At 43.1% G+C, this 22,920-nt stretch overlaps 1 protein-coding gene across 1 annotated transcript; it reads right to left on the minus strand.

Annotated features, from left to right (window-relative positions):
* Positions 1 to 17,542: 17,542 nt before the first annotated feature.
* LOC130868435 (Y-box-binding protein 1-like) lies at positions 17,543 to 18,544 on the minus strand. The gene has a single exon (XM_057760661.1). The coding sequence runs from the start codon at positions 18,542 to 18,544 to the stop codon at positions 17,543 to 17,545; it is 1,002 nt and encodes a 333-aa protein (XP_057616644.1).
* Positions 18,545 to 22,920: the final 4,376 nt, after the last annotated feature.

Consider the following 22,920-nt stretch of genomic DNA (forward strand, 5'->3'; position numbering starts at 1 on the left):
ACTAGTTGGCCATGGAGACCAGGCAGACACATTTATCCCAGCACTCAGGAAACAGAAGCAGATGGACCTCTGAGTTTAAGGGCACCCTGAACCATAGAAGATTGAATAAATCTAAAAGAAAAACAGAGCCAAGCAGCGGTGGCTCACACCTTTAATCCAAGAACTCCAGAGGTGGGTGCAGGAAGTGACATGACAGGGCAGAGAGAGGAGCAGAGGATCCAGCAGAGGCACAATGCACTCTGCATGTTCTTGTAGTGTTTTTTGTTTTGTTTTTCTTTCATTTCTTTCAAGACAGGATTTCTCTGTGTAACAACCCTGGCTGTCCTGGAAGTCACTCTGTAGACTAGGCTGTTTTCGAACTCACAGAGATCCACCTACTCTCTGTCTCCCTAGTGCTGGGATTAAAGGTGTGCACCACCACTGCCTGACCTCTGTGGCTAACTAGCTCCGTACTCTGATCTTCAGACAAGCTTTATTTGTTAAAGCACAAACAAAATATCACCACACACCATTGGCAAAAAGTCAACCACAACATTACTTTGATGTTTTGAAAATGCTGGTCGTCCCCTGCTCCATCCCACAGTAAATAAGAGCCTGTGTGGGGAGGAGGTGACAGTTAGCCTGGTGACCTGGCTGATATGGTCAGTAGCTCGTTCCTCAGGCAGTAGTGACACCCAAGGAGGGCTCCGTTTAACTCAGTCACCTAGACACGTGCTCATTTTAATAAATAGGACTTTGTTGTCAGTCCAATTTTGTGCTCATTTCTCCCCCTGACAAAGGCACAATAGGACTCTTGATGCAGATAGTAATTGGGTCTGTGGCAAGTGCACTGTCTGCTGTGAGGATGTGTTTCTCCAGCAGTGAGTCCTTCTGACTGAGTCTGGGAGCTACTTGAACTGACTTTCCCCATGTAGGCTTTACCTGTCCTTACGGCCCCGATGCTTCAGGAAGCATATTTCAGAGTGACAGAATGCTTTTGGAGAGCCATGGTAGCAACCCTACTTTGCTCTTCCAGTACCTGTTGCTCAGAACCATGCAGAACAGTGAGCAGTGTGCTTGTATACAGGTGTTTTGTTATAAATGTCTCGATAACAGCAAACGCTAGGAGGACTGGGTTGTGTTGGAATCCAGTCATTACTACCAACCGTTGTAGCTGCTTTGTCTCTGTGGGTGTAAGGGAGCCTTGTCTTTTGTTAAGAGGTCTCGTCCGAGTTCCAATGAACGCGCTGCCTACCAACAAAACTTAACAGACTCACACTCTATATGACTTGAATGCCGACCCTCTGTAGACAGGTCATTTATTCACCGTGTGAATGAACAATTTGTTTGATATTGATTGATATTGATGTCCTTCTCTAGAAGTCATAAAATAGTGACATTTGTGTGGTTGAGTAACAGAGAAGAGACAAGAAGCACAGATGCCTACAGAGTTCTGTCCCCAACTTCACATAGGAGATGAGCTATGACACCATGTCTCTTCTTGGGGAAGCTTTTATTGCCTAGTACTCTTCAGGGACAGAAAAGGGTCATCGCCCAGAGTTTTCCAAATCCTCATCCCATCCTGAGTTTCAGGGGTTTTTGACAGTCTATGTTGGCTTTGGATTCAGGAGCGGTCCATGCCCTGTTCTGGAGGCTTGTCCTACCCCCTCCCTCCTCTGCTCAGGTGCACACATCTCTCAAAGACGGATGGCCACTTGACTGAGGACCCTGTGGACAGCTTATCCCCCTCATTGGATTGCAGTGCCTCTGTTTTCAAAAGTCTGGTCTAATGATACCTGTTCACATGGATTTGGATGCTATTCCTCTGCCATGCTAATAAGGAAAAGAGGGAAAATGAAAAAAAAAAACTGTGAAGCAGCGCAGCAATGGGAAACAGGAGGACCATCTGACTCGGGGCCATTCAAAACATGAAATCCTGGCATCTGTGATCACCAAGGGTTGTTTTGCCAACCGACTATTTTTTTTTCCAATTAACTAAGCTAATTTCTTGTTCCTCCTTACTACTGAAGAGCCAGATTTTGAGAACTGAGCTAAGAAAATGACATGAACACAAGATGGCAGCATCACACAGTGAGTTGTGTTTGGCTGTACTTTCCTAGGTTGCTAGAGACTTTCCGGGGGCAGTGGCAGGAGTCCCCACCAGAAGGGTAAGGGAACAGAGTGATTCTAGCAGAGCAAAGGAAATGGGGGAGGCCTGCTCTGTCCATCTATGAGGAAACTTTTCTGCCTTCAGGGTGCTGAACATCTGTTGGGAGGTGAGGATAAGGAGGTTAACCTCACCAGCTGCATGTGTGTGTGTGTGTGTACGCGCACACGCGTGCGTGCTCGTGCGTACACACATGGGCGTCCTTTCTCACATAGCAGCGTCCTCCAGTAGGGTAGAGCTCAGCTCCATCCTCCAGATGCCAGTTCTTATGTAGGAAACAAATTGCTGTCCTCAGTCTAGTTTTATGGACACCTTTCCCCGGGATTTGACAGGATTTCGCAGTCCACAGGGTAATTGGTAACACATCAACTCAATTTTCCTTAGTTTTTTACTTGTATTTCTTCCTTCTGAAAAGTATGGAATTCTCTCACACACCCACAAGGCAAGTAGGTGCAGAAAGGAGGCCTGACATCTCATCCTTCTCCTCTACTTTGGCTGAAGGAACAGAGACGCCTTAATCTGTCCTTTTGAGTCACTTTGTTGAGTGGGGCAGCAGGAACACTCGGGACAACCGCCCTCCCCGGAAGAAGGTAGTTATCCAGGATATAAGGACCACACACTGGAGGAGAAGCAGTCCTTTCCTGAGAGTCAGGCTGATCTCTTTCAGCCATGACAGATAAGGACTTCAGAACAGCTTGCAGGGCTGGCATTGCTACAATGATCGGCAGAGCAGCGTCTTGACTAGTACTGCTTAGTTATGCATACTTGTACCCCAGGCCCCAGTTCTCCTCTATACTCACCCCAAGCTCTTGTTCAGTAACTCCAAGGTAGACTGGTAGGGACTCTAATCCTGTATTTATTAATCTTCCCAATATGGCCACATTGAACAAATCTCCTCTCTGCTTGTCACCGTGACTCATGTTCTTAATCCCTGCATTGCAGATGGGTGCCAAAGCCTAGCTTGCTGAGGCTGCTAGATCCCAGGCTTTTATATCCCATTCTAAGGTAGCATCGAGAGTTGTGCTGATGCAGAGGACCCATCCTTCCTTCTGCAGACTAACCAGAAAAAGAAGGGAAAAGTGAGGAATTTCAGCTCCTACTCTTACTCTCCCTGACACTATGCCCATAGCACACAGTCAAGATTCTCATGTAATACATTTCTGCTATCCACTGTACTCCATGTGTGTGTGTGTGTATGTGTGTGTGTGTGTGACAGAGAGACACACACAGGGGGAGGGTGATTTTTACTTGTCTCTGTGTGTGAGCTCATATGTGAAGGTCAGAAGACTACATTTAGAAACTGAATCGTGCACCATGACCATGTAGGCTTCATCCTAGAGATGTAGGGGTGATTTAGTACGTAAAATCCAATCAATATAATCCATTATATAAACAAATTGAAAGGAAAAACCATATAATATCATCTTAGATGCCTCAAAATCTTGACAAAAATCCACCATCCGTGAATGATAAAAGTCCTGGAGAGAATAGGACTACAAGGAACAGATCTCAACACAATGAAGGCAGTTTGATGCAAGGCTATATCCAAAAAAAATTAAATGGAGAGAAACTCAAAGCAATTCCTCTAAACTCAGGAATAAGACAAGACTGTCCATTCTCTCCATATCTATTCAATATGATACTTGATGCTCTAGCTAGACCAATAAGAAAACTGAAGAAGATCATGTGCATTCAGACCGGAAAGGAAGAAGTGAAAGTATTGCTATTCACATATGATATGATAGCATACATAAGCAGCTCCAAAATACTACCAGAGAACTCCTACAACTGATAAACACCTTCAACAAAGTGGATGAATACACGATCAAACCCCCTATCAGTATCTCTCTTATATACAAATGATAAATGAGCTAAGAAAGACATCAGGGAAATAACATCCTTTACAACTGCCACGAATAATAGAAAATATCTTGGTGTAACTCTACTCATCAGGCAAATGAAAGACTTCTATGATAAAGACTTTATGTAGCCAGGCAGTGGTGGCACAAGCCTTTAATCTCAGGACTTGGGAGGCAGAGGTAGGAAGATCTCTGTTAGTTTGAGGCCAGCCTGGTCTACAAGAACTAGTTCCAGGACAGGAACCAAAAGCTATGGAGAAACCCTGTCTCGAAAAATTTTAAAAAAAAAAGACCTTATGTCTTTGAAGCAAGACATTGAAGTAGATATTAAAAGATGTGCATGGATCTATAGGATCAACATAGATAAAATGGCTAGCTTACCAAAAGCAAACTACAGATTCAATGAAATCCCCATCAAAATTCCAACTTTTTTTGGGGGGGGGGTTTCGAGACAGGGTTTCTCTGTGGTTTTGGAGCCTGTCCTGGAACTAGCTCTTGTAGACCAGGCTGGTCTCGAACTCACAGAGATCCGCCTGCCTCTGCCTCCCGAGTGCTGGGATTAAAGGCGTGCGCCACCACCACCCGGCCTACATAATGTTTTATAAACCATGAAAAGATAATATTCAACTACATTTTGGATGAACAAACAAACAAAAAACCAGAATAGCTAAAGCAATCCTGAACAATAAAAGAATTTCTGAAAGTATCATCATCTCTGATTTCAAGATGTGCTACAGAACTATGGTGATAAAAAGCCCATGGTATTGGCATAAACACAGACAGGTTGGTAAATGGAATCAAAAAGAAGACTCAGCCTGAAACACACACCTATAGACACCTTATTTTTTAATTTAAAAAGCCCAGAAATACATGGAGTACAAAAGACAGTGTCTTCAAAAAATAGTGCTGGTGTAACTGGATGTTGGCAACAAGATCCATATTTATCACCCATCACAAAACTCATGCCCAAGTGGATCAAAGACCTCAGCATTAACCCAGATAGATACACTAAATCTTACAGAATAGAATGTTGGATATAATCTCAAACGCATTGGCACAGGACATAACTTTCTGAACAGAGCACCAATAGCAAATGTCCTAAGATCCACAATTAGTAAATGGGACTTCATGAAACTGAAAAGCTTCTGTAGGGCAAAGGTGATTGTCAATAGGGCAAAATATGGCGTACAGAATGGGAAAAATCTTTACCATCCTATATCTGACAGAGGGATGCTTTCCAAAATACATAAAGAACTCAAGAAAATAAATATAAACAAACCAAACAATCTAATTAAAAAATGGGGTACAGATCTAAAATAGAGAATTTCACCAGAAGAATCTCAAATGGCCAAGACACATTAAAGATGTTTAAGGGATGGCTTCCAGCGAATACTGTAACAGAAGACCCTAAGAGAAAAAGTCCCTCTAAGTCAATGTGAGCAAAGCTCCTATGAACTCACAGAGACTGATGCAGAATGCACAGGCCCTGCACGGGTCTGCACCAGGTACTTTGTGCATATATCATGGCTTTCTGTTTAGAGTTTTCATGGGTTTCATAAGTGAGCAAACACGTGAGTCTCTGATTTGTGTGCCTTTTCTTGGGCACTTTTACTTCTGTGGGTTTGTCTTGTTCACCTCTAATGTGATAGTTTTGTTTTGTCTTATTATATTTTATTTTGTTTAGTGTTTTAAAAATGAACGAATGAATGTAAAGTGAGTCACAATGATAAAGGTTAACAACCGAACTGGCACACATGTTCGGAGAAGAAACTCAGGTTACAACATTAGAGTGACACTGGGTATATCAACCACTCCAAGGCAGGTCTCATGCTTAGGGGTTGTTGATACCATATAATAGACTCCACAGATTGTTGTGTGCTCTTTCGAAATTTGTTTGCAGTTTTGTGGCTTGTTTTATTTTCTTTTATTTCCCTTTGGAGTGTTGCTTTCTTGGTTTGGGAGGGTTTTTTTTTTGTTGTTGTGTTGGTGTTTGGTTGGTTGGGTTTCTATGAAGATAAATCTTATTTTTGGTTGTGAGCCTAGCCTTTAACGGCTGAGCCATCTCTCCAGCCCAAAGAAAAATCTTAAAGTTGGGTAGGTTGGCAGGAAGAGAGGTTCTGAAAGTAGATAGGGGAGGAAGAACACAATCAAATATATTTCAATTTATAAATTATTTTAAATAATGAAAATATAATAATGAAAAGTCGCTCAAACAAAAAGATTATTCCTGGGTGTTTAATTTGATTTAATGTTATTTTATTCATTATTTTGAGACTATTGTAATGGCACTTTCCCATGATATCGTGCTGAACATGTTTATTATTGGTATATAGAATAAGTTGTATGCTGTCTTTCTATCAGAATATTTATCAGGTATAAGCATTTCAGGTGGAATATTTGGGGTGATTCAAATATAGGATCATGTGGCTTTCAAGTAGGGATAATTTGACTTCTTCCTTTCTTATTTCTCTTTCTCTTGTTCCTTTATCTTGACTTTTTGTTGTAGTAAATGCAGGCACTGGGTTGAGTAAGAGTGAGCCCTTGGCTCATCCCTGATTTTAAAGAAAGTCTTTCAACCTTCCCAAAGTTAGGACAATGTTGACCTAAAGTCTGTTGTAGGTACCTTTTCCATGTGAAGGTATGTTCTCACTTCAGGACTTTGGAAATTTGTCAGAGTCCTTTTCTGCATCTGTTAGGATGATCATATGTCATCTGTGTTTGGGTGTATTTACATTGGTGTTATTCAGGGAAATTTTAAAATATCATCTGCTGCTGAGATCACACAGTACCAATGATTGAAAGAATGACTCAGTCAAACTCATCTCTAGAGTGAACCCTGTTCTTCAGGGGCTATTTGCAGAGTGCTGGGTGACTTATGGATAGCTGTGCTTTCCTGGAAGTCATCCACCAGCCTCCAACCAACCACCCTCAGCTTTCCAAGTTCCTTGTTCATGTGACTCTAGTCTAGAGTAGGACATACATAAACCTGACTTCAGGGTGTTATATGCCAACTTAAGCAGTAGGAGGTGACTGACTGGGGACTCAGATAACATAAGGTAAAGAAAAGACAGGAGTCCTGTGATTCTATTCTCAGTCATGTTTCATACTTACCAGACATTGTCTTGGGGTTGACGAAGACTGTACAGTCTTGGGAAAGGTCGTTTGTTTTGCTACCATCTGGCACAGAGAGCAGAGCAAAATGAAGCCTTGATGCAAGATAGAATGATTGTAGCAAAAATTTGGAGGGACATCTGGAATTCATATTCACTGTTCCATATTTATTGATAAAGATATTGGAACATCCTTACATCCCTGGCTGAAGTCTGCTTCGCCATAGTGGAAGGTCTGATTTGATGCATTGTTGAATTTGATTTATAAGAACATTTGTACATCATTTTCATTAAGAGCATTTGTGCATACTCATGAGGTAAATTGTCATCAAAATTACTTTTGCTGTTGATTCCTTGTGGAGTTTGAGATTCACGTTGATACTACTTTCAAGAACTGTGATTTGTAGTGTTCCTTCCTTTCCCGTTTCATGGACTAATTTTAGCTGCACTGCTCTTAGTACTTTCATCTCCTGGTGGAACTCAGTTTATCCTACCTGATCCTCAGCCTTTCAAAGTTGAAACATTTGTTATCTTTTACAGCTCCTTGCTAGTCACTGATCTGTGCCTGTTTTCAATATGCACTTGGTTCCATTTTGTTCAATCAAATGCATGTACACATGTATGCAGTTCTGTAGAACCTTTGAGAGTGAGAGGGAGGCCACCATGAACTCTGAAGTAGGGGTTGGGATTGACATCATGAAAATAAGGTGCTCATGTATGCAATGATCAAAGAAAATAATAAAGGTTATAAAACAAAAAGATTGTCTCTACCCTCAGCATGGGTCGCCCTCTTGACCCACACCCTGCTAGGTTCCAACTTCAGTGTGCTGGCTGTTCACATTTTCCACCCACATATTTCAGTGTTCAAAATTCTGAGGGACTGGGCACAGGAGACCACTTCCTTTGTATAACCCCAGCAGCACAGACATTAAGGGCCTCATTGAATAAATGGGACCTCCTGAGTCTGAGAAGCTTCTGTAAAGCAGAGGACACTGTCACTAAGACAGAAAGGCAACCCACTGACTGGGAGAAGATCTTCACCAACCCTGCAACTGACAAAGGTCTGATCTCCAAAATATATAAAGAACTCAAGAAAGTAGACCCTAAAAGGCTAATCAGCCCAACTATAAAATGGGGCACTGAGCTGAACAGAGAATTCTCAACAGAAGTAGTTCAAATGGCCAAAAGACATTTAAGGTCATGCTCAACTTGCTAAGCGATCAGGGAAATGCAAATTAAGACAACTTTAAGATACCATCTTACACCTGTCAGACTGGCTAAAATCAAAAGCACCAATGATAGCCTTTGCTGGAGAGGTTGTGGAGAAAGGGGTACACTCATCCATTGCTGGTGGGAATGCAAACTTGTGTAACCACTTTGGAAAGCAGTGTGGCGGTTTCTCAGGAAATTCGGGATCAACCTACCCCTGGACCCAGCAATACCACTCTTGGGAATATCCCCAAGAGATGCCCTATCATTCAACAAAAGTATATGCTCAACTATGTTCATAGCAGCATTGTTTGTAATAGCCAGAATCTGGAAACAACCTAGATGCCCTTCAATGGAAGAATGGATGAAGAAAGTATGGAATATATACATATTAGAGTACTACTTAGCAGTAAAAAACAATGACTTCTTGAATTTTGCATGCAAATGGATGGAAATAGAAAACACTATCCTGAGTGAGGTAAGCCAGACCCAAAAAGAGGAACATGGGATGTACTCACTCATATTTGGTTTCTAGCCATAAATAAAGGACATTGAGCCTATAATTCGTGATCATAGAGAAACTAAATAAGAAGGTGAACCCAAAGAAAAACATATAGGCATCCTCCTGAATATTAACCTTTATCAGGCAATGAAAGGAGACAGAGGCAGAGATCAACATTGGAGCACCGGACTGAAATCTCAAGGTCCAAATCAGGAGCAGAAGGAGAGAGAACACGAGCAAGGAACTCAGGACCGCGAGGGGTGCACCCACACACTGAGACAATGGGGATATTCTATTGGGAACTCACCAAGGTCAGCTGGCCTGGGTCTGAAAAAGCATGGTATAAAACCGGACTCGCTGAACATAAAGGACAATGAGGACTACTGAGAACTCAAGAACAATGGCAGTGGGTTTTTGATACTTCTGCACGTACTGGCTTGGTGGGAGCCTAGGCCGTTTAGATGCTCACCTTACTAGACCTGGATGGAGGTGGGTGGTCCTTGGACTTCCCACAGGGCAGGGAACCCTGATTGCTCTTTGGGCTGACAAGGGAGGGGGACTTGATTGGGGGAGGGGGAGGGAAATGGGAGGCGGTGGCGGGGAGGAGGCAGAAATCTTAAATAAATAAATAAATTAACTAAAAAAAATTCTGAGGGACTGCGTGCTTCCATTCAGCTTTGCAGCTGGAATTCTTATCCTCGCATGATCAAGCCGCTCTTAAAAACGTATTAAACTCCTGTGTCATCAGAGTGGAAGGGCTGGTCCTGCCCCACACTGGATGCAACACTAGGGGAGCAGGCCCTACACCTCTCCATGTCACCAAAGTAGTGCTACCAAGTGGATGGGGACATGGGTGACCCTTATCAGAGGATATGGGATTGGGAGAGCTGGTCCTGCACCCTCATCTAACAAGGGCAAGCAAGGGTGAGGGAAAGATGCCCTTCCTTGTAGTGTGAATTCAAATTGGTCTTAATAATAAAAACCTGTAATCAGATTTTGGGGTAAATGCTGGAAAGTCAGAGAGACAAAAAGCATTTTACAGCCCCTTCTTATCTCGTCAACCCTTTAGCCTGAAAGGGGTGAGCTCCTGTCTCCCACTGTTTTATATCACTGTGTCCCTTTCCTAGTGCTGGGATTAAAGGTGTGAGCTTCCACCATCTGGCCCTGTTTTTCTTTTACTTAGACTGGATCAACCTCTTGTAGTCCAGGATGGTCTTGAACTCCTCACCTTCCTACTTCCTATTCAAAGGTGCTGGGATTAAAGGTGTGTGCCGCCACTGCCTGGCCTCTATAGATAACCAGTACCTAATGCAGCCCTCTGTTCCTCAAGGAAGCCAAACTTGTTAGAGCATAAAAAAATATCACCATAATTCTCCCTCATGCCCCCCCCCCCCCCGCTGCAGCAAACCAGAGCTGACCTGTCCCCTCAACAGATGCAGCACTAGGGAGAGTAGACCCTGCCCCTCTCCAGGGCACAACAGTAGAGCTGACCATGATGTTGTGGGGGAGGGGGACCGGTGAGAAAACTCTATGAATGTACTTGTGAGTGATCTGGTCCGGGCACTTCATCTGACACACAGTAGCATGGAAAGGGACAGAAGTCCCCTCCACACACCTCGAGGACTGTGGAAGGTGGGGGAGCTGTCCATGGGGTCAGAAGACCAAGAGAGCTGGAGTTAGCCCTGCCTCTCACCAGCTGCAGCACCCTGCAGAGTGGAACTTACATGTCACCCAAGCAACACAGTAGAGCTGGCCCTGGTGCTCTAGGTTTGGGGGTGCTGGCCCTGGTGGTATAGTTTTGGTCAAGCTACCCTGGAGCACAGAAGAGCAGGAGAAACAACCTTAAAACTTGCTGCTTACTACATAAGGTGAGCTAGCTGGGGTGTTGCAGGAAAGAGCACCCTTGTTTTGAGGATGAGGGAGAGCTGACATGCTTACCAACCCAGCAACCATCCAGACCCCAAAACATGGCTAAGTGTAGGCCCATCCCATCATCCACCTCTTCTGTGATCTGCTGGAGCATGTGAAGGGTCAGCCCTGCAGACCCAAAGGTACAGGATCTTCATGACAAGGACAACATCAGGATATTCAAGAGGAGCCCTAGGGAGAGCTGCTGTCTATGGTGTAGTAAAAACCAGAGGCCTGGGACCAGACCAATGACTAGTTGTCCTGAACACTCGCAAGTGTATATGGACTAAAGGGTTTACTGTGTGACTCCCTGAGTCACTATAGCAGCTGCGATGAGATTTATTCTTTTTCTTCCTGTCTTTTCTTTAAATTTTTTTATTCTTTTTTTATGTTTGGGGGAGGTAGCAAGGGTAACAGGTAGATTGGAAAGGCAGGGACATAAGTGGAATTGGGATCCACGAAGCAAAATCTACAAAGTAAAAATATAAATTTGATGTTGGGAACATAATATGAAATTGGACCTAGAATTCGGAAACAAACCCATTTCATAACTATAATACCCCTGGAAATGAGCACATCCATCAGAACAGAGATGATTATGTAGCCATCTCTTTGGCTTTTCCACTGGGAATAATACACAATACCTGTATGTGTTCATGCTGTTTAATCTCCTAAACTCTATTTATTCAATTTCCCAATTTTGTCAGATGCCTCAAAGAGAAATCAAGTTTCTCCTAGATCACCCCAAACATACTATATTTACTTATCTATTTCAATATTTGTCACCATGTGTGTCTATGTGTCTGTGTGTGCGCCTATATTCATGCCCGTGGGCTTCTCATGGTGAACATGGACAAGTCAGAATAAAACACCTGGTATTTATTTCCCTTTTTAATACCATGTGGGTGTCTACCATCAACCTGAGGTTGTCATTGGTGGCAAAAGGCTTTCTTACCAACAGTTTCTCTTGTGTGTCATCTTGGAGACACCTAGAATTCTTTTCCCAGCATCCCTTATTGTTTGCCTAAGTACACTTGCATCCACAGTCATATCCACGTTGTTCTCAGGTCAACCATTCACATAGGCACTCTATGGAGCCTGTTTGCAACCTGGAGAATTAATAGTTCTGAATGTAGCCGGTCAGTGGTGGACCAGACATTTAAAACGAGCACTCTGGTGTCAGAGGCAGATGGATATCTATGAAACTGAGGCTAACCTTATGTACAAAGGTAGTCAGGAGAGGCTCCTAAGGTACACAGAGAACCTCTGTCTTAAACAACCAAAAAAAATATTTCTGAATATTATGGTCTCCCAGCAGCAAGAGTGGAGTGTAGAGTTTCTCGGGATCAGTTCCCTTCTAAGAACAAAAGTTCCTGGAAGGACAACAACTCACTCTGAATCTTCTGCATGTCTACCTACTGATTAGAATTTCTGTAATAGTTGAGGGCGGGGGACACTGCAGCTCAGAGCTCAACCACACTTTGTCTTGGGATATCTTTATCCCCCATGGTAGACATTCACAGACCAGCCCTGTGCCCGACCTCACATGCTGTGACTGGCCGGGGACTTGGAAATGTACTAACAAACCAATGGGTGGCACCAAGTTAGGGGCTTCCAGTGTCACTAGATGGCATCTCTGGACCATAGCGGAGAATTGACTACATTGTTGCAATCATTAGACATATATCTTCCAACCCATTTTAAAATGGCATGCTCTTGAATATTCTTTGTTCTGGTATTATAAAAACAAGATGAGATAGTGGCCACGTTGGAACATGAAATTCAGGATTAACGGAATTTGAGATAAAGGCTAAGGTCACTCAAATGTGGGTGCAGAATAAACTAGAGCCTGTCTCCTGGGAGGTGAGATTTGTGTTTCTGTACGGAGTGGCTTCTGTACCAGCCTCAGTGGGAGTGTTAGGGAGTAGCCTCTTTTCTTTATCTTCTTACTGAACTTTCCTTGAAAAATGAATTAGACATCAGAATCCTGACGGCTACAGTTGTATGTCTGTGTTTATTGTAATGTATATTTTCTACATTCTGAGTCATATTTCCTGCATATTTGTTCACTTTCTATGAATATGATTTTCCTTCACTGTTAGCAGTGAACAGCTCACACTTATGGTCCTGCTTTCCACTGTGAGGATTAGGAGTAGCTTCCCTCAGCTATGAACTCCAAGTGCATCCACATCTGATCTTGATAGCAAACTCAGGAGTAGCCCTGTCCCTGGGACAGTGACTGAGTCATGAGCAGATAATGCAAATAACCCTGGATGAGACCATACTTGAAGGAACTAACTGGTTAGATTTCCTGTTAAAAAGCTCCCACCAACTCAGTTGACAGCATCTCTAGTTCCCAAACGTGTCTTCTTCACTTGGTCGCCTGTCTTGTTAGATCTTGGGTAAGGACTTTTGATTTTGCCGCCTTCAATTCAGACCAAGGCACAATATTCTGAGTTGAGAGGTGGTGGTGAGAAGCATATTTCTCACCCTGATCTGTCCTGCCCTAGAGAATTGGAAGAGGCTAGGGAAAGATGTTCACTGAAGTCGACTTGTTTAGACAGGAAGACCTTGTGCCTAAATGCCTGTGACAGATGGTGGAACACCAGTAGCTCCAGGTGCAATCCAGGCAGCTGCAGGACAAAGCTTTTCTACTGACAAAGGTGACTCTCTGGCTTCCCAAACCTCTTGCCTCAGGCCCTGCATTCTGATTTGACCAAGAGCACATACCTTAACTCTCAGAGAACAGGGAACTGGAATGACCAAATGAGGTTCAAGACCAAATGAGGATGCCTAACCATTGCTTGTAGTCCTAGGAAAGGTGAGGCTGTTATTAAAGACAACTTTCAACTGCCCTGCAAGGTGGATAGGGAAGTAGAGAAACTGTGATTAACAAGCTGTACCACCGCTCCATCTCATGAATGAAAACCTAGTTTGATAACTTCCCCAACTCTGCTGGTGTCTTCCCAACATAACCCCAACTTCTCTTCTTTTTCTTGGCACCATATCCTGGCTCAGAACTCTGGCAGTGACCTGCTCTTCCACCATAGGCCATGCCAGCAACCTGATTCCCAGGTAAGACTGCCCCCCACCATGCCCTCTCTTGAGAACCGTATTCCAATTGCCTTTCCTCTCCTTCTCAACATATCCAGGCCCACTCCTCTGGTGGAAGGCTTCCACCTCATCAAAGACAAGGCTAGCTTCTTGGAAAGCAGGTGAGCCAGCCCCATTTCCCTAACGATGAGTGCCCAACATAGCTGCTCCCCTCATCCTAGTGACCACAACCCAGCCCACACCTCCGCTGGAAGCCCCTCTTTCCCCAGAGGCCAGGCCAGCATCCTCAATAAGACTGCTCCTGACATGGTCTACTCTGGCCCAGCCTAGCACTTATTTATTTAATGGATAGGTTCAGTTTACTATCTTCATGACAAGCAGCCTGACAGCGTGAAGGCAGAGCCTGTGTTGGAGGAATAGTTGAGATTCATATGTCCTGTAGGCAATAGGAAGTCATCTGAGACAATGGGTCATATCCTTAGCATAGGAAACCTCAACTCCCACCTCCATATTGACACGTTTCCTTAAACAAGGCCTTGCCTTCTCCAACTAAGCCACACTTCCCAATACTGCTACTAACTGTGAGATTATGGGGAACAATTATAGTTAGACTACCACATTCCATTGCCTGGCCCCATAAACTTAACAATACCATAATGCAAAATTCATTTAGTTCAAAGTGAAAAATCTCCAGAGTCTATCAGTCTCAACAATGTTTAAAGTCCTAAATGTCTTCTGAGATTCATGCAATCTCTTAATTGTAATCCCTTACACATTCAAAACAAACAGGTCACATCCTTCACACAGGTAATGGCACACGACAGACATTACCATTCCACAAAGCAGGGAAGGGAGTATAGTGAGGACACACTAGACTACTGAAAGACTGAGAGCCAGCTGGACAAACTACAAACTCTGCATCTCCATACCTGTTGTCAATTCACTCTCAGTTCTCCTACTCCGTTCAGCTTTGCTGACTACAATAGACTTCTTTCTCTTGGGCCGGTTACACTGCCTGTTAGCATGTGTCCTTGGCAGGTATCCCATGATTCTGACATCTCTAATACCTTGGGTTCTAAATGTAACTCAGACTTCAATTCCACAGCTATACACAGTAGGTTCTCTAGGCCTCCATTCAGGGACATCTCTGACACATGCTTGGCCTCGGCAGCTTTCTCTAGCCATGGAGGCAAACTTTGTAATCTGTTTTTTAGCCTTAATTCTAAAGTCCGTACCACCTTGTGCAGAAGCTGCCAAATTCTTTGGCTTACTTGGGTAGAACAAGGTCCCAACACTCAATTACATCTTCATCAACTTTCTGTCCTTTGCTGCATAAATTTGGCTATCCTGAATGTTGCTCTGTAGACCAGGCTGGCCTGAAACTCAGATCTACCTGCCTCTGTCTTCCCAGGGATGGAGATAGAGGTGTGCCCCACCACACCTGGCCCTAAAGTGTTCTTAGTTCCTTTCACAAGTTGGAAACATAGCTGTGTGGGATCTGGCCCAGTGTTTTCACTCTCTATTCCATTTCTCAAGCCATTTATCCTTGAACACAGAATTTAACACTACTCCATTTCCTGGTCCTCTTTTTCTCCTCAAATATAGACATTTTGTAATTTACTCAATCTCTTTATAAATCTTCCTTAGAGTTACCACTAATAACCACATGACAAGTCTATACTAGACTGTGTTTATGGAATTAATTTTTTTAGCTTAGATTTTTAGGGCCTTTAGGAGAACCCAAAGGCTTCGTTTTATTATTTTTTTTAATTTTATTTATTTATTTATTTATTAGAGATTTCTGCCTCCTCCCCACCACCACCTCCCATTTCCCTGCCCCTCCCCCAATCAAGTCCCCCTCCCTTGTCTGCCCTAAGAGCAATCAGGGTTCCCTGCCCTGTGGGAAGTCCAAAAACCATCCACCTCCATCCTGGTCTATTAAGAGGAGTATCCAAACTGCCTAGGCTCCCACAAAGCCAGTACGTGCAGTAGGATCAAAAACCCATTGCCATTGTTCTTGAGTTCTCAGTAGTCCTCATTGTCTGCTATGTTCAGTGAGGAGAGAGAGCACGAGTAAGGAACTCAGTACCGCGAGGGGGGCACCCACACACTGAGACAGTGGGGATGTTCTATCGGGAACTCACCAAGGCCAGCTGGCCTGGGTCAGAAAAGCATGGGATAAAACCGGACTCGCTGAACATAGCAGACAATGAGGACTACTGGAATTAATTTAAAAGAGCCCCATGCCAATTCTTTGGGCAAGAGCAAAAGGCGGCCATTTCATTCACCAGTATTTCATGGATGATCCTAGGGAATATACTCAAATTCTTCTCCTCTGACGTCTCTTGAGTGAGCACCCAATACTTCAAATAACACTTAGCACCTCTGTCTTCCCTTCTCCTGCTAGTATGGCCCATTATATAGCACTTAAAGTATTCCATGCTTCCATAACCCAAAGTAACATAGTCCAAATTCTTCTAAATGTAAACATGGTCAGCACTATCCCAGCAATACCCCCATCCTTGGTGTTCAGCTGTAGCCTCAAGCTTACTCTTGCATGATCCAGAAAGCTTGATTCATGTCTCTTTCTCCAAAGCCCACTCTCTCAGTGATTCTGCAACACAGAAAAGGTGTCCAAAAGCCCAATTCTTTATTCTTGGTGACTCTGGCAAGATTTCCCACCAGCAACCCACTCCCCACCTCAACATTCAGGTTTCTCTGTACTTGGGCACAAACCCTGCTTGAGGGAACATGCCATCATTCCTTATCCACAACCTGTAAAATTTTCCTGCTTGTATTTTTAGCACAACTTCTCCATCCTTAGTCTTTCGGATGGAGAACTGTCAATATTATTTATTCAGATAATCCTGTTCTTTTACTTATTTAGTTTGGCTTGATGTGTCTCATTTTACTGATGGAGAAACATGTTATTGGGGTAGGAAAGGTATTATCAGGTACCACCTTCAATCTTAGGGTTTTTATTGCTGTGAGGAGACACTATGACCATGGCAGCTCATATAAAGGAAAACATTTTACTGAGGGGTATAGCACTTAATTTCATAAATACAAATGATTATCATCTTGGTGGGAAGCATGGTGGGATGCAGGCAGACATGGTGCTGGAGGAGTAGCTGAGACTCCTACATCTTGAGGATAACAGTAAGTTGACGGAGAAAGTGGGTGGTATCCTGAGCATAGAAAACCTCAAAGCCCATTAACAGTGACAACCTTCACTTCTTCCAAAAAGGCCATAGACACTCCAACAAATCCAGCCCTTCTATTAATGCCACTCCCCATGAGATTATGGGGGCTAATTACATTAAAACTCTTGTACTCAAAGTTCAGAACCACTCCTTGAAAACCAGGTAGAAACACCCTACCCCACCAGAAGTCCAGGGCACTATGTCACCACCAGAGCCCAGCCATTCCAGTACAGCATGCCCTGAATATTTCAACACAGCCTAAGCACAATACATGATCTTTTTGAATTAGTATTTAAGACCTTTATTTAGAGGTGTTTGCAGTTTGTTGGCATAATTTAAAGAACATTGAAGGTGTATTGAGAAAAACCAAATTAAAAATATGCAACACATTTGTTAGGTAAGACATGCCGCATAGTTAAAGCTGATATTCTATTGTATCTGGTCAACTGTCCAAAGAAAGCACTTGATGTTCATTCGTTATTGTTGGTATTTCTTCTCCATTTCTTCTTGGATGTGCAGACCGTATGATGGTATAGATGGTAACCCGGCATTTACTCAGTCACGCCTTGCTTGGTCTTGGTTGCAGACAGATTCCTATGTGATGGATCAATGGTTTTTGATATCTCTTTGCCACTCTGTGGCTTGAAATTCTTTGGGCGTCTTTGTTGGTGATTGAAGTTGTAGTGATTATGACGTCGAGGTGGCTGCTGACCTTGGGTCTCCTCTCCTTGATTTTCCTCATAGTGCTTGTTGCTGTCCTCTCTGGGCTGTCTTTGGCGAGGAGGGCCCCTGCAGAACTGTGGTCTGTAATTGCGATACATATGCGGTCTCACTTGTACACCTGGCCCTTTTGTATCTTGGTGGCCAGCACCCTCCATCACTTGTCTTTTCTGGTCTTGTTTTGCTTCTCCATCCTTCTTTCTCCCACTCTTGTTATTCTGGTTATTTTTCTGTGAATTGTGTGGAGCACCCCTACGACCTCGACAGCATCTATATTGGTTATGCTCTGATGCATATTTACTACCTTGAACTTCAGTTCCACCAGGGCCTGTAACATTTGATGCCATTGCACCCTTTTCTCCTTCAACAATATCAAACTCCACAGACTCTCCGTCTCCTACCCTGCGAAGGTACTTCTTGGGGTTCTTTATCTTTATGGCAGACTGGTGGATGAATATGTCTTCTTTGGTGTCGTTTCTGTTGATGAATCCGTAACCCTTCTTGACATTGAACCATTTAACTGTCCCCAGAACCTTCCTTGCGATGAGCTTCTTCTCCCTGATGGCCGGCACTGCTGGTGTGAGACAACCTGGGATGTCACTGCCTGCGCTGCTGCTCATAGAGCCAGGCTTGGTATCTACAGCCCTGAGGATGGCATCAGGGGCAACATCTGGCTGCTGGGTCTTCGCCTCACTGGTTATGGCTGCTGTAGTGCTGACTCCAGTCTGCAGGGACTGCTGTGTCTCCTCCAGTGGTGTATTGGTGACTAGGTCAGCGGCATAGGTGGTGCTCTCAGGGTTCTCTGGGGCCAGCTGTCCACTCGCGGTGTCCATCGACCTCAAGGAAATAATCGTAAAACCAACTTTGTGATTGGGATTGAGGCCCTTAAAGGAGAGAAGAAAGACATTTTTAAATAAACCGAGGAAAAGACAACTACAAAATTAGAGGTTAACAGCACCTCATTGAGCCTTCTCCAAAACTGATCACAGACTTGGTCACAAAGCAGGTCTCAATAAATACAAGAAATCTGAAGTTACCCCTGTAACCTATCAGACCGTCATGGATTAAAGTTGGGTTTCAACAACAACAGAAACATTAGAAAACCTACAAACTCAGAGAAACTGAACAGCTCTCTGCTTAATCACCACCCAGTCAATGAAGAAGTAAGAGAGAAACGAAAGACTTCCTAGAATTCAATGTAAATGAATGTACAACTTACCCAAATTCATGGGACACAGTGAACGTGGTGCTAACAGGAAAGTTCACAGCACTAAGTGCCTGCATAAAGAAATGAGAGAATTCTCATACCCGTGACTTCATAGTACACATGAAAATTCTAGAACAAAAAGAAGCAGCCACACCCAAGAGGAGTAGATAGCAGGAAATATTCAAAGTCAGGGCTGAAATAAACAAAATAGAAACAAAAAAGGCAATGCAAAGAATCAATTAAACAAAAGTTGGTTCTTAAGAAAATCAACAAGAAAGACAAACCCTTATCTGTCCTAAGTAAAAGACACAGATTATCCACATTAACAAAATCAAAAATCGAAACAGAGTCATAATGACAGAAACTGAGGAAATCCAAAGAATCATTAGGTCATTATTCAAAAATTTTACTATACAAAATTCGAAAATCTGAAAGAAATAGACATTTTCTCTATGTAAACCATGTACCAACTTTCAATCAACATCAGCTAAGTAATTTAAACAGACCTCTAATCCTCAAGGAATAGAAGCATCATTTAAAAATCTACCAACCAAAAAGTGCCCAGGGCCAGATTGTTTCAGCATAGAATTCTGTCAGATTTTAAAAGGAAAGCTAAAACCAATACTCTTCAAATGACTGGTTCAGCCCTAGACCCATGCCATGAGAGTGAGTCCACCCCTGACTTTTCCTAGCGCACCAGGACCCAGACACTGGATGTCCCAGAGACCTAGGATGGACCCAAACACGACTGGAGAAAAGAAATGTCAGTGTGATGATTCCTAGGGATGTTCTGCCATGCTCACGGATTGGTGCCTAGCTCATAGTCATCAGAGAGGCTCGTCCAGCAGCTGTGGAAACAGAAGCAGAGATTCACAGTCAAACGTTAGACTGAGCTCTGGGAATCCTGCTGAAGACAGGGTAGAAGTACTGTAGAGACAGAGAGGACAAGGATATCCCAAGAAAACCCACAGTATCACGTCACCTGGGCTCATGGGGTTCCCAGAGACCAAACTGACAGTCAGGGAGCCTGCCTGGGACTGACTTAGGCACTCTGCATATATGTGGCACTTGTGTAGCTTGGTCCTCTTGTGGGACTCCTTACAGTAGCAGCAGGGACTGTCTCTGACTCTTTTGCTGGCTTTTGGGACCCTACTCCTCCTACTGATTTGCTTTGCTCATTATTTATTTATTTATTTATTTATTTATTAAAGATTTCTGCCTTCTCCCCGCCACCACCTCCCATTTCCCTCCCCCTCCCCCATCAAGTCCCCCTCCCTCATCATCCCTAAGAGTAATCCGGGTTCCCTGCCCTGTGGGAAGTCCAAGGACAACCCACCTCCATCCAGGTCTAGTAAGGTGAGCATCTAAACGGCCTAGGCTCCCACAAAGCCAGTACGTGCAGTAGGATCAAAAACCCATTGCCATTGTTCTTGAGTTCTCAGTAGTCTTCATTGTCCATTATGTTCAGCAAGTCCGGTTTTATCCCATGCTTTTTCAGACCCAGGCCAGCTGGCCTTGGTGAGTTCCTGATAGAACATCCCCATTGTCTCAGTGTGTGGGTGCACCCCTCGTGGTCCTGAGTTCCTTGCTCGTGCTCTGTCTCCTGCTCTTGATTTGGACCTTGAGATTTCAGTCCGGTGCTCCAATGTGGGTCTTTGTCTCTGTCTCCTTTCATCGCCTAAATGTTTTTCTTTGGGTTCACCTTCTTAATTAGCTTGCAAAATTCCGGAAGTCATTGTTTTTTACTGCTGAGTAGTACTCTAATATGTATATATTCCATACTTTCTTCATCCATTCTTCCATTGAAGGGCATCTAGGTTGTTTCCAGGTTCTGGCTATTACAAACAATGCTGCTATGAACATAGTTGAGCATATACTTTTGTTGTATGATAGGGCATTTCTTGGGTATATTCCCAAGAGTGGTATTGCTGGGTCCAGGGGTAGGTGGATCCCGAAATTCCTGAGAAACCGCCACACTGTTTTCCAAAGTGGTTGCACAAGTTTGCATTCCCACCAGCAATGGATGAGTGTACCCCTTTCTCCACAACCTCTCCAGCAAAGGCTATCATTGGTGTTTTTTATTTTAGCCAGTCTGACAGGTGTAAGATGCTATCTTAAAATTGTCTTGATTTGCATTTCCCTGATCGCTAGGGAATTTGAGCATGACCTTAAATGTCTTTTGGCCATTCTAACTTCTTCTGTTGAGAATTCTCTGTTCAGCTCAGTGCCCCATTTTTTATTTGGTTTGATTAGCCCTTTAAGGTCTACTTTCTTGAGTTTTCTATATATTTTGGAGATCAGACGTTTGTCATTTGCGGGGTTGGTGAAGATCTTCTCCCAGTCAGTAGGTTGCCTTTCTGTCTTAGTGACAGTGTCCTTTGCTTTACAGAAGCTTCTCAGTCTCAGGAGGTCCCATTTATTCAATGATGCCCTTAATGTCTGTGCTGCTTGGGATGTACGTAGGAAGTGTTCTCCTGTGCCCATGTGTTGTTGAGTACTTCCCACTTTCTCTTCTATCAGGTTCAGTGTGTTCGCACTGATATTGAGGTCTTTAATCCATTTGGACTTGAGTTTTGAGCATGGTGATAGATATGGGTCTATTTTCATTCTTCTACAGGCTGACATCCAGTTTTGCCAGCACCATTTGTTAAAGATGCTCTCTTTTTTCCATTGTATACTTTTAGCTCCTTTATCAAAAATCAGGCGCTCATAGGTTTGTGGGTTAAAGCTAGGGTCTTCTATTCGATTCCATTGGTCGACTTCTCTGTTTGTATGCCAATACCAAGCTGTTTTCAATACTGTAGCTCTGTAATAGAGTTTGAAGTCAGGGATGGTAATGCCTCCAGACAATTCTTTATTGTATAAGATTGTTTTGGCTATCCTGGGTTTTTTGTTTTTCCATATAAAGTTGATTATTGTCTTTTCCAGATCTGTGAAGAATTTTGATGGGGATTGCATTGAATCTATAGATTGCTTTTGGTAGAATTGCCATTTTTACTATGTTGATCCTCCCAATCCAAGAGCAAGGGAGATCCTTCCATTTTCTGGTGTCCTCATTGATTTCTTTCTTCAAAGACTTAAAGTTCTTGTCAAATAGATCTTTCACTTCCTTGGTTAGAGTCACCCCAAGATATTTTATGCTATTTGTGGCTATCATGAAAGATGATGCTTCTCTGCTTTCCCTCTCTGCTTCCTTATCCTTTGTGTATAGGAAGGCAACTGATTTTTTGGAGTTGATCTTGTATCCTGCCACATTCCCAAAGGTGTTTATCAGCTGTAGGAGTTCTTTGGTAGAGTTTTTTGGGTCGCTTATGTATACTATCATAACATCTGCAAATAACGAAAGCTTAACTTCTTCCTTTCCAATACGAATCCCCTTGATCCCCTTATGTTGTCTTATCGCTATTGCTAGAACTTCAAGCACTATATTGAAGAGGTATGGAGAGAGTGGACATCCTTGTCATGTTCCTGATTTTAGTGGGATGGCTTTGATTTTTTCTCCATTTAATTTAATGGTGGCTGTCGGCTTGCTGTAAATAGCTTTTATTATATTTAGGTATGATCCTTTTATCCCTAATCTCTCCAAGACCTTCATCATAAAGGGGTGTTGAATTTTGTCGAATGCTTTTTCAGCATCTAATGAAATGATCATATGGTGTTTTTCTTTCAGTTTATTTATATGGTGGATTACATTGATAGATTTGCGTATGTTGTACCAGCCTTGCATCTCTGGGATGAAGCATACTTGATCATAATGGATAATTTTTCTGATGTGTTCTTGGATTGGTTTGCCAGTATTTTATTGAGGATTTTTGCATCAATGTTCATGAGTGAGATAGGCCTGTAATTCTCTTTCTTGGTTGGGTCTTTGTGTGGTTTTGGTATCAGGGTAACTGTAGATTCATAAAAGGAATTTGGCAATGACTCTTCTGTTTCTATATTGTGAAATACATTAAGAAGTATAGGTATTATTTCTTCTTGGAAGGTCTGGTAGAATTCTGC

This window comes from Chionomys nivalis, chromosome X, assembly GCF_950005125.1.
Source record: "Chionomys nivalis chromosome X, mChiNiv1.1, whole genome shotgun sequence".
Lineage (NCBI taxonomy): Eukaryota > Metazoa > Chordata > Mammalia > Rodentia > Cricetidae > Chionomys > Chionomys nivalis.

Excerpts from the sequence above, each read along its gene's own strand:
- LOC130868435 (XM_057760661.1), bottom strand. The coding sequence starts at position 18,544 with ATGGACACCGCGAGTGGACAGCTGGCCCCAGAGAACCCTGAGAGCACC.